This window comes from Ambystoma mexicanum, chromosome 7q (genome assembly GCF_040938575.1).
Source record: "Ambystoma mexicanum isolate Mex_15411 chromosome 7q, UKY_AmexF1_1, whole genome shotgun sequence".
NCBI lineage: Eukaryota > Metazoa > Chordata > Amphibia > Caudata > Ambystomatidae > Ambystoma > Ambystoma mexicanum.
The window spans coordinates 622,353,037-622,366,898 of record NC_090941.1 but is presented as its reverse complement, the minus strand read 5'-3'; the positions used below and the strand labels follow the sequence as shown (position 1 = coordinate 622,366,898).

Genomic DNA, 13,862 nt, shown 5'->3' with positions numbered 1-13,862 from the left:
TCGCAACACTGATGGGACGAGAGAGAAATTGATTTCTGTGGGAAGAGGGCTTTAGCAGAGCCAGCGTGTTGTGCAGAAAGTGGGCTTTGTAAACCCTTGAGAACTCGGGATGGGAGCAGCATGAGCCTGCAGCCTGTTCTTTTCTGGGCCTAATACAAAATGGAGTCGTGGACCAAGAACATTTCTAGTGCTATGCATCTACTTATATGCGCTGAAGGGCCCTTATATGAGCCCTGGTGATGCAGGCTGCTCCCCCCTTGTTTGTTATATTGCCTTTTATGGAGTTCACCTTATTCAGAAGTGCCTAGGGGGGTGGGATAGACTCATTTCCATCCCAACATTATGGCTCCACATCTTGCAACACAATCCAACTATAGACTGCATCCTGTTACCATAACTGCAGCATCACTCCATTGGCCATACATTCCAGGAAGTACATTTCTTTCTGCAGCCACAACCCTCTTAACAAAAGCAAGTCTGTCTATGGCTACTCGTAGTTTGATATCTGCAACCAGCTACTTGGTTTATGATTTTTTCCCCACAAAACCTGGTAAATGTTGTACTGTTTTCTGTACAATATGCGAGAAAGAGAGAAGTCATGGGAAGGACCATAGCCTTTTCTTTGGGTTCTAGAGGGTAAAACAGCCAATTGAAGATATGCCATGAAGTGAAATGATGCTCAGGATACAGCGAGCGTGCCAATATCCACAACCACAACTGAACAAGCTTTTGCAGTACCTTACACTGAACTGAGAGGTTGTTCTGATGTCTCCAATAGACAAGCTGCTAGAATATCTGTACACCTTACTTGCCACAGAGCCAAGAGCCCAGTGCCTGTACAGATTAATCAGTTAATCAGCTTATTCACCAGTTGCACTAAGGATACCCTTGCCTGCATCTGTTGTGGCCTCAGCTACTGGCTTAAGGCAAGCCAGTGTCCATGAACCATTCAACACAGACTCAACATCCTTCATCAAAAAAACATCTAATATGTCCACAATTTAAGTCAAAATCCTATTGAGTCATACAGGCAAAGGATACATGCTGCCTTATCAAAATGGGGTAGCTCCAGCATATGTCAATTAAATGTTGCATCAACACACTCCTTTCATAATTGACATTAATACTATTTATTATACCCGGATCAAAGTTTTGCTCAATATTTAAAATTGAACACTATGGCCCAGGTATGCTCCTATATTAAAGCTGGTATGATGAGCACATGTCTCTGTTAGTCCTACACTGTCTCAAGGATAACGTTCTGTTGGTTCTATTAGTATTATCAGATCACCCACGCATTTTTGACCTGAAGTGCCAAAAGATTACTTTCCTGAACTCTCGGGAGGATAGCTCAAGGGCAACGTGTTCGCCTTGGAAGCAAGACGACACGGAGCAACACAGGTTCAATCCCGGGTCTGCGCTTTGAAACCTCTGGGTATTAAGCGCTTTATAAATAACATATCATATCATAACTCAGTCTTCATCAGGAAGTGAAGCCAGTCATACCGATAAGGGGTTATATCAGCCCCCTTTCCTCCCTAAAAATAGGCAAATACTCCCAGAAAATACAACTAGGGAGTAAAAATACTCCCCCCAAAAAATAGGAAACAGACACATAGAACCTTGGTCCCTGCGTTTACCCACATAGCTCGATGGGTATGGTTGGACCAGTAGTATACAGGAAGAAACTACTATTATAACTGCCTGATCGGAAGACGTAAACATGTATCTTTTAATGTGTAACCAGTTAACCAGTAGGTGCAATGAAAAAATGAGTACAACAATATTTCCGTTTTCCATTTAGAACATATTTCTACTCGCTACTAAAATACACTCATTGGGAATTTGACTTACATTTTAGTCCCTATAAAATCATTTTACTCCTGACTTGACAATCAGGGAGTAAAATACTCCCACTTCCAGATCAGATATATGGATATCTTTGCCTGAGAATAAACGGGACACAAGAAGCCCTTCCCTCTGGTTCCTTAGTAGCATGCTTAATAGAAGAGTTCTTACTAGCTGAATCCTTTTTTTTTTTTTTTTTAAAGCATGGATGTTACAAGTAATCAATGTAATGAATCTACCTAGCTTGGCCTAATACATTCAAGGTATGCTCATTCTAAAAATATTTTACACAGCTAAGCAGTCGCTATAATAAAATGTGTTCACCTCGTGTGTTCATGACACCTGCATAATGGTAGTCCCTCATGTATGAATCGAGACACTATTTAAGGACTAACAGCACCTTTTATGCTTCTGTAAGTAAAGGCCTTTAAAAGACCAGAGGCCAGGCTATCCAAAGTCTTCCTTACATTGTTCATCTGACAAGGTACTGCTGTCCTAAAAAAAACACCGATGTTGAAGGGGAATGTAAACAATGATACTGGATGTCCTTTCCAGGATGTCCATACGATGGTGGCGCCATACACTAAGTCTCAGAGAAGACACGTGGCCTGAAGGCAGACACTAAAATGGCAGAATATGTCCATGAGTATACACCAATGTACGACACTCTAATGGCGTGTTCCTGAGGTAAGGTACAGCAGAGGGCTTCGCTATCTAGGGTAACCAACATTTTAGTGCCCCTTTTCAATTTTGATCCATCCACCAACCTAATAACATCTCTTGCAACCTTGAAAAATAAGCGAATTTTTTAGCCAGTGGATGCGAGAATACATCTATGTTTTTACACAAGGGCTAAAACGGACCCACACTGGACATCAATGGGCAGACAGCCAGCTAGGCGGGTTGTGTTTGTTATAGTAAATGTTTAGTAACACATAAGAAACAGGAATGTCATGGGTTATGTTTAATTAAAATTATGTTTCTCATCAATAAACTGATCAATCCATGCTTGCTTTGTATGTCAACTGAGAGGTGAGTAGTATTATTTCTGTGGTTTGATCTGATGGTAGACTCTCGTAGTATTCCGAGTTATGAATAAAAACATACACTATTGTATCATATTTTTCTAAAGGCTTCTGTAGAGCTCCAAAATGCCCTGAGTTATTCCCGTAAAGTGCTGGACTGTGTTAGAAACACTGGGCAGTACCAAACGGTACCCATCTGTTATTGGTACTATGCAACTACTATTCAGGGTTTGGTGGCATTGTTACTATGAGCGCATTGTGCTTCAGAGTAAATATCTAAGAAAGCAGTTTCAGAATATTGAGAAGTCTTTCAGTCCTGTCTGTAATATGCCTCTTCTCACCATAAGTATTTGATTGAAACTCTTTCAAATTAGGGTTCCCTCAAAACAGACATCCATCACGTGATGTCAGTGATATCACACTTTCTTTGACCCTCACTTGAGAATGCCTCTTACACAAGAGAAATATACCTTTAAAGGACAACCTCAAGAAAAAGGACTGAGACATTTTGCAATATTCCTTTAAAGATTGTGCCTCCTCTTTCCACATCTCATTTGCTTTTCCATTACATTCTTTACCTCTGAACTTGAAAGGTACTGCATTTAGCTTTTCATTTCCTATATCCCAGATCATACCTTGAGGGGTTAAGCTTTGACTTTGATCAAGACCCTGACAGGAAATCAAAAAGGTACACAAGAGCTGTTATGGTTTTCTATTTATGGAGAGCTGAGCTTTGGTGCTGTGGAAGACTGGGCACAGGGTACTAAGCTTTTTCTTTCTCTTGGTTAAGTTACTTATTTATATAGTTGCAGGTAAGGTCGTTTCTGTTCTGGCTAACTATTGATCATCCAATCTCTCTTTTCCCATTCCTTATGAAGCTGTTGGAATCTTTGGTTTCTCGCCTTCTGTCCTAGTTTATTAAATCCTCTTTATTCTTTGACTCCTTTCAGTCTGGGTTCCGGCCTGGACGGGGGACAGAGAGTCTCCTGGTGTCGGTGGTTGACAATCTCCCCATGCTGGTGGACCATGGTGGGGTGGGAGAGCTGATATTATTAGATATTACTGCAGCATTTGACACTGTCGACCACTCCATCCTGTTGTCCCGCATGGCCCTAGCAAGCCTCTCTGGACCGGTGATGGCGTGGGTTTTCATCTTTTCTGACTGAAAGGGGTCAATCAATTTCCCTTCCTCCGTTCACTTCCTTTGTCTGGTCACTTTCCTGTGGTGTCCCTCATGGCTCTGCCTTGTCCCCGATGTTGTTTAACATCTATTTTCGGCCTTTGAGTGGGCTCAACTGCTCCCATGGCTTCCGGTGCTACTCTTATGCTGATGACACCCAGATCCTGGTGCATATAGATCTTGACCGGACTGAGGTGTCTTCTCTGCTATGTGAGTGCCTGAGGGCCATGGGAGATGGATGGGCCGCAACTGACTTAAGTTCAACGGGGACACGACGGAGATTCTGGTGGGTTCCCCTTTGAATCCCTTTCTCTGGTCTCCTTTCTGGCCCATGACTTTGGGTGATTTACCCTCCCCTGTAACAGTGGTTAAGAACTTGGGAGTCCATCTTTCTGCCTCACTATCTATGGCCACCCAGGTGAGTGCAATTTGCAAAGCGGCCCACTTTCTGCTGTGGGTGCTGCCTTCTTTACCTGTCCATCTGTGCCCCCTGGTGGTTGCCTCTATGGTGATCAGCCGGATTGACTACTGTAATGTTTTGCTCCTGGCGCAGCCTCTTGGGCTCATACATCGGTTACAGCTTCTTCAAAATCTGGCTGCTAGGTTGGCTACGCCCACCCCTTATGTGTCCCACATCAGTCCTGTGCTCTGCACCTTGCACTGGCTCCCTGTGGTCAAAAGGATTGAATTTAAGTCTTTGTGTTTAGTTCAAAGAGCTTTTTATTGTAAAGGAGTGGATTCCCTGCAAAATAAATCTCCGCATTATATCCCGGGGCGTTCCCTGCATTCTGAAAATGCTTAACTAGTTGTGATTCCCAAATTTCTCCTTTCTAGGGTGGGAGGCGGAGCCTTTTCGGTCTCTGCTGCTAAATTGTGGAACAACTTGCCTATATCTCTGAGACGCATTGAAAATCATCTTCTCTTTCGTTGACTTCTTCGACTTCTTAAAACCCGTCTTTTTTAGGCCATTTACACGGTTCTGTACAGTCAGTGGCTTTTGTTTTGTTGCGCCCTTTCCTCATGCCAAGACGCCCTTGGGTAGATGTGCGCGCTATAAATCTTGTTAACATAACATAACCGAGTTAGTTGTGCATCACATACAGGTAGAAATAATCATGCTAGATTACATGGAATTTGTGCTAAAGTTTGAAAATCCCAACATGGTATTCTCTGATAACTTCAAATAACTGTTTGATGCAATAAATATCTGCTGTGGTTGCAAAAGCATTGCAGTTGTGAGAGTTGCTGTGAAAGCTACCCCAGGTGCAGGCACCACAGTCTGACCACAATAAAATGTATAGGAACGCGTGCAAGTGCAGGCCAAGGAATCAAATGTCTTTATTGTTGAGGTAATGCCAAAAAAAAAAAAAAAAACTAAGCAGAAAACGGGGCTGAAAAGATCGATTTCATTATTCTAATTTTTGCGGGAGGTCTGCACTTTTGTTACTAAAAAATAGATGGGAGTGGGGTAAGGGTATACATTAAGGTGGGGGAAGTGAGGGTGGTGCTCCACCTCCCCCAAATTATTACAGAAAGGTGCAAAAAAGCAAAAATGGTTTCTGTTATTTGATCAAAAACCCTCGGTCTTTTCGGTCTGGTTATTTTCTTTCATTTTTGTTATGTAAAACCGTTGTTTACATTCCATAAAGGGCAATGCCATTTCATGCAACACTCACTTCCTCACAGAAAAAAGAAACAAAAATGAAAGCAACGCATGTTGGAGAAGCGTATTGTCCAGAACGGACATCAACATACAACAAAACTACCACTCATTGAAGAAAGGAGATAGACGACAGAAGGGGATGTACCTCTGTAGTTTTACCAGCGTGCTAGTACACACTGATGAAATACTAAGTCACACATTCTGGGACAGGAAAGTTAAAAAGGCTTAGCTATCAATGTGAAGCAAGGAATTTCACATATGTGCCTGGGAAGATTAATTAATATGGTACATTGAGTATGAGAACCATAAAGAAAGAATTGAGAGATGGCTTAAAGGCAACAAGATAACCCCGATGGCGTATGCAACCTTTCACCTGCTATTTTCAAAAGAACGCATTTCGAAAGAAAAACGTTTGCGTGAGCTGGTATGTGGATCCTGAACATGTCAAAAGAAGCGCTGTTGAAATTGCCGAGGTAGACGTTTGTGATGAGGAATCTAATGAGGGAAGTGAGTCTCTTATTGCTGTCAATTCCGGGACCTCTTCACTAGAACACCTTCTAAAGGGTCAAGACGTCTCAAGAGGATGTGGAGTGCAAGGAAGACATGCAGCTGTTGGGTGATGTGATAATAATAATAATAATAATTTGGCATTTATATAGCGCTAAGAACCCTCAGGTATCTGAGCGCTGCTTATTATTACCCACTGTGTGTGGTGCTCGCTGCTTATTATTACCCAACGTGTGTGGTGCTCATTTATCGAGCTCGGAAGGATGAAAGGCTGAGTTTGGCTCCACCGGGATTCGAACCTGCGTTAGCAGGCTCCGCACATATGTCAAAGGAGAGCTCTACTCGCTGTGCCACTTGCCCAGCATGTAGAAGAGCACACGTGATGGTTTCTGGGTAACATGCAGGCCTTGAATGATGCAGAATACGGGCCTCATTACACGGATGGCGGAGAACCATGGCGCTATTAGCGCCATGGTTCATGCCGGTAAAATACCGGCACCGCCTTGGCGGAAAGGGGAATTACCGCCCCATTCCAAGATTGGCGGGCGGTAATTCCCCCTGCCACCATTGCCCTTCCCCATTCCCATTTTTGCCTCATAGGGCATAATGGGAATGGGGAAGGTGCTAATTATGGTACCGCAAATTGCGGTACCGTAATTAGCTCCCTGGGTCCCTTTGCGAGTTGGTTTTTAACACCTGCAAAAAGCAGGCGTTAAATTCCCCAACCCGCAAAGGGACCTCGTTGTAAGGCGGTAAGGATTTACCGGTACCGGTAAAATACTGGTACCGGTAAATTCTTACCGCCATCCGTGTAATGAGGCCCTATGTTTAATGTATTAGATTGCCATATGTTGAAAGTCTACCATGCACATGACCAATTGAGATCAGGCTCATCTATCAGCTGTCATGAAGGATCATTACCAAAGCATTCGTTAAAAGAAGAAAATTCAAAATCTTGATGTATGAACATTTATTAAACTCTGCAATTAATATTTATTTACAATTGCCCATTGATACAACTGAGGTAAAAATATATATGAGGTATAAATATGATTAAACAAACAAAAGTCCTTATATTCTGTATTCCCTTTGGCAAGATACGTCAACAGAACGCTGTGATGGTTTGCTATGAAGCCATTCAATGCCCTGTTTGGTAATTATATTGCACTTGAATTGGACACCCAATTTACAGACATTAAAGGAGATTTGCTTGAAACGTGGTAAAGATTTAACAGTTTCTCGAGTGTGCATTGAAGAAACATTGATTAGGGATAGATGTACATCCGATAACAAACAATGGGAAACTAGACACTGATCACTCTGACTGGACTTAGAAGCATAACTATGAATGAAGAAATATCTACAGCCAATGCAAATGTCAAGAGCTTTGTGCATATTATTGCTATTTGCATTTCAAAGTCAGGCAACTCTGTGTGCTGGCCTATGGTCATAGTTTCAAGCAGACAAATACAGCAGGCAGACGACACATTTCGTACCAAGCAGAATATTTGCACATGCTTTGGAAAAGTAGCAAGTGCCTCCTGTCTTGAAGTGCATACATCTCAACCCAATATTATCACACATGCAACAGGACACTGGCTGGAAACATTCGGTTTTACTAATGTGTGTGTGTGCCAGGACCACGTGTACATTCACCGGGGCATTTATTGAAGGGTTTGTCCTGTGGCATGGGTACATATGGGTGACATTTCAGGAAAGGTTTGCACAAGGCTTCCGCAGCTCACCTTGTTAACTCGGAAAGGGAAATATTCTTAAAACAGGGAATGTATACTCGCCACTGAACCAGTGGTCTTGGGGAAAATAAGAACATTGGCCATCATTTGCGGCTCATGCTGTACCCTGAAATTGACAAAGCATGGGATAAGGCATGATCATGTGTCATCCCACGGCCTTCATTTGAGGAAGCAGGAAACCAAAATGTCCGCCTTGCATCAAGGTACAATTCTGCATCGGTAAGAGTAAGGCTATGAGGTATTCCGTCCTTACGATAGGTATTTTTGATTGATTTAGTTGTGATTTGCCCCAGTGAATGCAGCGGTCTGCATGGAACCATCCCATACTTAAGAAAGGGCTGGTGCTGTGGCAATGCAGTGCTATGAGGAAAGCCCCAAATGCTACCCACACGCCACCAGGCATTTGTGTAGAAAACCTTGACGTATGGTGACATCACCACTAGCATTTTCTGTCTCTCAAGAGACAACTCTTTGCAGCTAAAAGGATGGAATATTACACTGGCTACATCATTTTAATCTGATTGGAAAGAAATGGAGGAACTGGTGGTTGCTACAACGTCTAACAAATAATATGAATGACGATATGCCATTCATATAACCTTGATTTCTAAGCAGAGAAGGAAAATGTATTGTGTATTTTAAAAAAAACACAAAGTGTGTGGGATTATTTTCACATGTTTATACCAAGAAGAATACCAGGGGTCAGATTATCAAAGTTTTGCACTGGTGCAAAAAAGTGGAGCAAATGAATTTAGCCCCAATTTGAATCATCTAAACAAGTTGTCTCAAGGGCAAAAGGGGAACAGAGCGTTTTATTTACTATGTTTGATAAGTAAGATGAAAAGAAATGTAGTAAACAGATTTCTTTTTATGTTATTCAGCAAACATAGTATAAAAAAACAGCTTGATTCCTTTTTGTCCGCATGCAAATGTTTTTTTTTAGAAAATATGGATTGTGACAAAATCTGTTTGCTTCATTTTGGATTCTCAAAGCATTTCCTCACTTTTTAGCAACAGTGCAAATCTTTGATAATTTGGCCCCTGGAGGTACATGGGCATAGGAGAACCCTCTCTGCCGCGGCGGTTAGTGCTACTGTCGGTGGCAGTACATAGATTGTACCAAGAGGCCACCATTTTTGTACACAACAAAAATGAATTGATGAAATGCTACTGGTTTCATTTTTGTTGAGGTATATGTGTAGATTTACCGTGGTGGACGTGATTAAAGGCATTTAATAAACCTACATAAGTAATCTGCATGCACACCGGTTCCCAGGAAAAGGCTGGATTTCGTAATTACTACACACACACACACACACACACACACACGCACACACACACACACACCTCTCACAGAGCCATTATATGTATGAACAAGAAAGATGGCAGCGTGCGTCGTACTAGGAAATGGACGTGTTCTAGGACTGGGGTTAGAAAGGTGTGCTACGTATCGAGAAACCTGAAACAATGGTTACACAAAAAATGTAAACATGGCTTTGTATTACAAAGAAATACAATTCTGTAAATCTATGCATGTTTGAATTTCCATAGTAAAAGAAATCAGGTAGTCTGTATTGATATGCACCCTCCTTTTTTGATAATTGCTCCCAGGTTCAAGAGAACATACACACACACACACACATCTGCCGTGATCAAAACAATAAAACAGCACCCAGGCTTGGTATGCATTGTTTTTCTGTGCTGGGACATCTGCCATTTGAATCCGAAGTGACCAGCCGGAGTGGTACATTCCTGGCTTGCCCATGTTATTTCTTGGCTCAGAAATCCATTGGAGAAAACGGTTTGAGTTAACTGACCCAACCGTGAGTTGAGTAGAAAGGTTTGAAATTGGAAATTGAAACTTGAAATTGGTTAAGGGTGTGGCCCATTTGATTGACAATATTGCATTTCTTTAGTTGTTGAAGCAGTGAACCTTTTTACGAAGGGGTACAAGTGTAATAATGTGTGTCTGTGTGCGTGTGTGTGCTGTTTGTGTGTTCGTGTGTCAGTGTGTAACCCCATGTGGGATACTTAATAAAATATACTTGACCTGCCTTACTGGCAGTGGCAGAGTGCAAATACATAAATGGCAACCCAGGGTTAGGTGGGCTGGCTTATATATTTGCGTTTTCTCCACTCGTCACTGGGCTGGTGGTCAACCATACTAACCTTCTATCGGCTGCCTAAACCCAGGAATCAGTGGCGATGACAGATCTCAGGTCTAGGCAATGATATCACATCTATGTTAGACATCAGAAGGGCGTGTTTCAGTAGAGTGATCACAAACACATGCACACACACAGTGATCATGTGCGGCACTACCAATCAGCCCGTGTTGGTCGGCAGGTCCCATTTCTTCTTCTCTCATTCAGCGCATCAAAAGAAAATGGGAAGACTAGTGGTGTCAGTGATCCAGAAACCACTTCTACAATGACAAACATTTGATGAGTCAGCGAATCAGTGGTTTTCTGATGACTGGGCAAGCATACTCCAGGTGTCTGGGCCTATTTCCAGCTACCTCTAGACCATCACGAAACGCCTTATAATTACATACAAGGCTTTATTAATACTGCACGAGTAACCATATACTTTGTGAATCATGGAAGTGGCAGGGAGTACATATCACATAGCTTAGACATGACTCCAAGCACAATTTACAAGACAGCGAGCCAAAGAGGACATTAACAATATTAAAACGGAACAAGTCCATGGGGCGCATGAACGCCTTTTCCTAAACACAATCATTATATACAAAATAATTATTTTACATACAGTAATATATTATATGTACAGTATACAGCTTTATAAATATATACATACAATGTAGATTTTTCTATATACAATAATAATATGCTTCTTAGAAGCCTATAAATATAAAACGATGCAATGCACAGTTATTTTGTTTACGGTAAGGTCCCAAGAATAAAGCTCTGATGGCGTAAGGGTCAACTTCGATGACTGACATCACTCTTGCAGGGAATGGGGCACAGGCCAGCTATTGTGAAATTCCGATGAAAGCCATCACAATATCCTCAACGTACAAAGACCCAACTAAGGTCTTCAGGAGAGGCTGCGAGGTGGGTCCTGCGTCCTCGTTGTGATGATTGAAGCTCATGTGTTCGTCACAAAAACAGATAGTCATATTTTTGTTTCAGGGCCTTCCGTGACCACAGATTGAAATGAGTCTCTGATCCTCGCAACTTCGGATGCACAGAGGTGTCCAAACCCCTTGTTGTACCAGTCCAGACAATGGCCCCTAAAGGAAGAGACAAATGAGATTCTTGAGAATTGATTGAGTCACTTACATTGCATTCCATGTCAAACTGCCTTTCGGCTCATGCGTCCAAATGGACCCCCCCATTCTTCAGATCTTAATTCCATAGCACAAGAAGCCACAGTGATGATATTAATAACTTGTTTTGTACGGTGCATGCTACAGCGGTTTCACATTTTTGCAGCATTTACGCCAGGTTGTACTTGTTCCCATTTCAGTGGCACTCAGTGTCTCGCCCTTGGAAGGAGAAAAGGTTCAGTCATCCCTTGTGCCAGTCGCCTGCAAACTTTGGCTCTCCAGATGGTTAGGACTAAAACACCCATGAGCCCCAACCAGCATAGTCCATGGTGCAAAATCATATGGATTGTAGTTCACAACATCTTGAGAGCCAGAGGTTGCAGATACCGGCCCTACGGGATTCAAGCCTGTGTCCTAAGGTGGAACACAGATCACAGCAGAGGAGGCGTAACTCACTGAGCTATTTGATCTGACTTTATGTGAAACATTGTGGTCAACATAACTAAAGTATCCCAAAGTTGTAACTGCTACAATGGGATAGCAGAAAGTTGCTTTTTTATATGCCCATATCTAGTGGTCTACCAAAATAAGTTAACTTATAGCATTGGCCAATGCTTAAAATATAGCATCATTTTGTTTGGTTTCACCGTAATGGCCAGCAATGTACCATTTTAACACATTACTCATTTCTTTTTTTAGGAGTGAAAGGTCACATGACAGGACTTAAAGATGAACGACTTGTATTTAGATTGAAACATTTAAAGGCAAGTATCAAAGCATAGTAGTGCAGCAAGAAAAATGCAAGATGGCTCAAATACTGGAACGACCAAGATGAGAATACATTGTTCTCAACAAGATTGTTGTATCAATCTCGACAACATCCTAGTAATGCTGAAACCCTGCATAATGGTAGTGCACACTTCAATATTGAAATCTCTGAATAGGACTCTTGCGTATCTCTCAAACACTTGTTTTAATTAAACTACAGCAATTGTAAGAAAAAGACATATGGGGCTCATTTCAAGCATGGCGGTGCAGGAAACAATTGGCCGTAATGGAATTACTGCCACTTTTTCCACATTGCCATACTACGAGCATAGCCCACTGTTCGCCAAAGAATTGGCAAACTCAGCAGAATTATGGTGGCAGTAATTCCGCTAGCAATAATTCTGCCGAAATAGCCCCATACAGTCCAATGGATTCTAAAAAAAATTGGGATTTACTCCGCCAACGTCACTTGTAATGCAGCTGTAATTCCGCCGGACCAAGTGGCCGTAACGGTAATTCATTTGGGTGGCATTTCAGCAGATTTACCGCTGGAATTCTGCCCAACTCGTAATGATGCTGATAACATTGCTTCCTTAAAAGTGATGTCTTCTATACTCCTTTTTTATTGTCGAATTCTGATGTCATGCCTCATCTAAAATAAGCTGATAATATCAGATCATGACTGTTATAGCGTATTGCAGGTGAGCTCTGATTTCACAATGCCCTTTACAGCCACAGCAGAGACACAACGTGGCCTTGACTTCACTGACTGAAAGTGAACAGGCAGAAGGGACGTGACCAGATATTTGCTCACTGTGCCAATTGAAGCGTGCGTGCGTGCTCTTCTGCAAATCGCAAACTCTTCTCACCGGTGCTGCTAGAAAAGCAAGCAAAGTGTGATCTGGAGTCCTGTGCTGCGGTCTAGCAGCGGAATATTGCTGTAAAGCAGGCACTGGCAGTCAACAAGACACCAGTGGCTATGTGGCGGTCTCTCCCCATTTAGGTGGAGGTATGATGCAAGGGATTTAGGAAAGGGTCTGACGCAATGAACTGTGCGTGGAGGCAACATCCGGAATTTTAAAATGAGGTGTATCACCAGGACTCTGGCAGAGGGTATGGCAACTTGATATAACATATTTTTGACAATGGAGAACCATGGGAAATCCTCTTGTTCTGTACCATGGACTAGATATAACAGAAGGAAAATGGCAGATCTAAAGAGGGTAAAATCAAGTTGGACTTTTACTAAGACCAAAACTAGATCAACAATCTCCACTAATATGGTCATTTTTCGGAGGCATATTCGTTGTAGATATCTTAAAAACATGACTGAATTTTAACGCTGCTGAGCTGACAAAGCCCACAACAACCAACAGCAGATCGACATAAGTTAAGATTGGGTACTCACTTGAGGTCTATTCGAGAGATGTGTGTCAGCCTGGATTTCCCAGAACCGCAGGGCTCAATTAGATACTGCGAGTCCAGCACAGCAGCACGCACACCTCCCATCAGAGGAGCCTCTTCATGTTCCACCGAGATGGCCACTAAGGTGCACATTCCTTTGGGCAGATCGGTCCTCCATGTCCTATAAAGCACAAATGGGAAACAATAGGTTGATGTTCCACTGCACAGGAATATATGTGCAGGACTGGGCTATTATTCCTATATAGGGTTACACCTCTGCTATTGCTTTTACAAGACGCTGTTAAACCTATGTGTACACTATGTTATGTAACAGCAATTAAATATGGACAAACTTGTTGTACTCCAAGTATAAAAGAGATATAGTGCCACATGATGCCTACTCAACTTCACAAATATACAG

At 42.2% G+C, this 13,862-nt stretch overlaps 1 protein-coding gene across 3 annotated transcripts in view; it reads right to left on the bottom strand.

Moving 5' to 3' along the window:
- Positions 1 to 7,178: 7,178 nt before the first annotated feature.
- The window catches only part of STARD13 (StAR related lipid transfer domain containing 13), a 634,151-nt gene continuing 627,467 nt past the window's right edge, over positions 7,179 to 13,862 (bottom strand). For all 3 annotated transcript variants that reach the window (XM_069640770.1, XM_069640769.1, XM_069640771.1), the window contains exons 13-14: positions 13,446 to 13,622; positions 7,179 to 11,233 (exon numbers count right to left, since the gene is read on the bottom strand). In XM_069640770.1, coding sequence (XP_069496871.1) covers positions 11,116 to 11,233; positions 13,446 to 13,622 — 295 coding nt within the window. In that variant the 3' untranslated portion in view covers positions 7,179 to 11,115. The remainder of the gene's footprint in view (positions 11,234 to 13,445; positions 13,623 to 13,862) is intronic.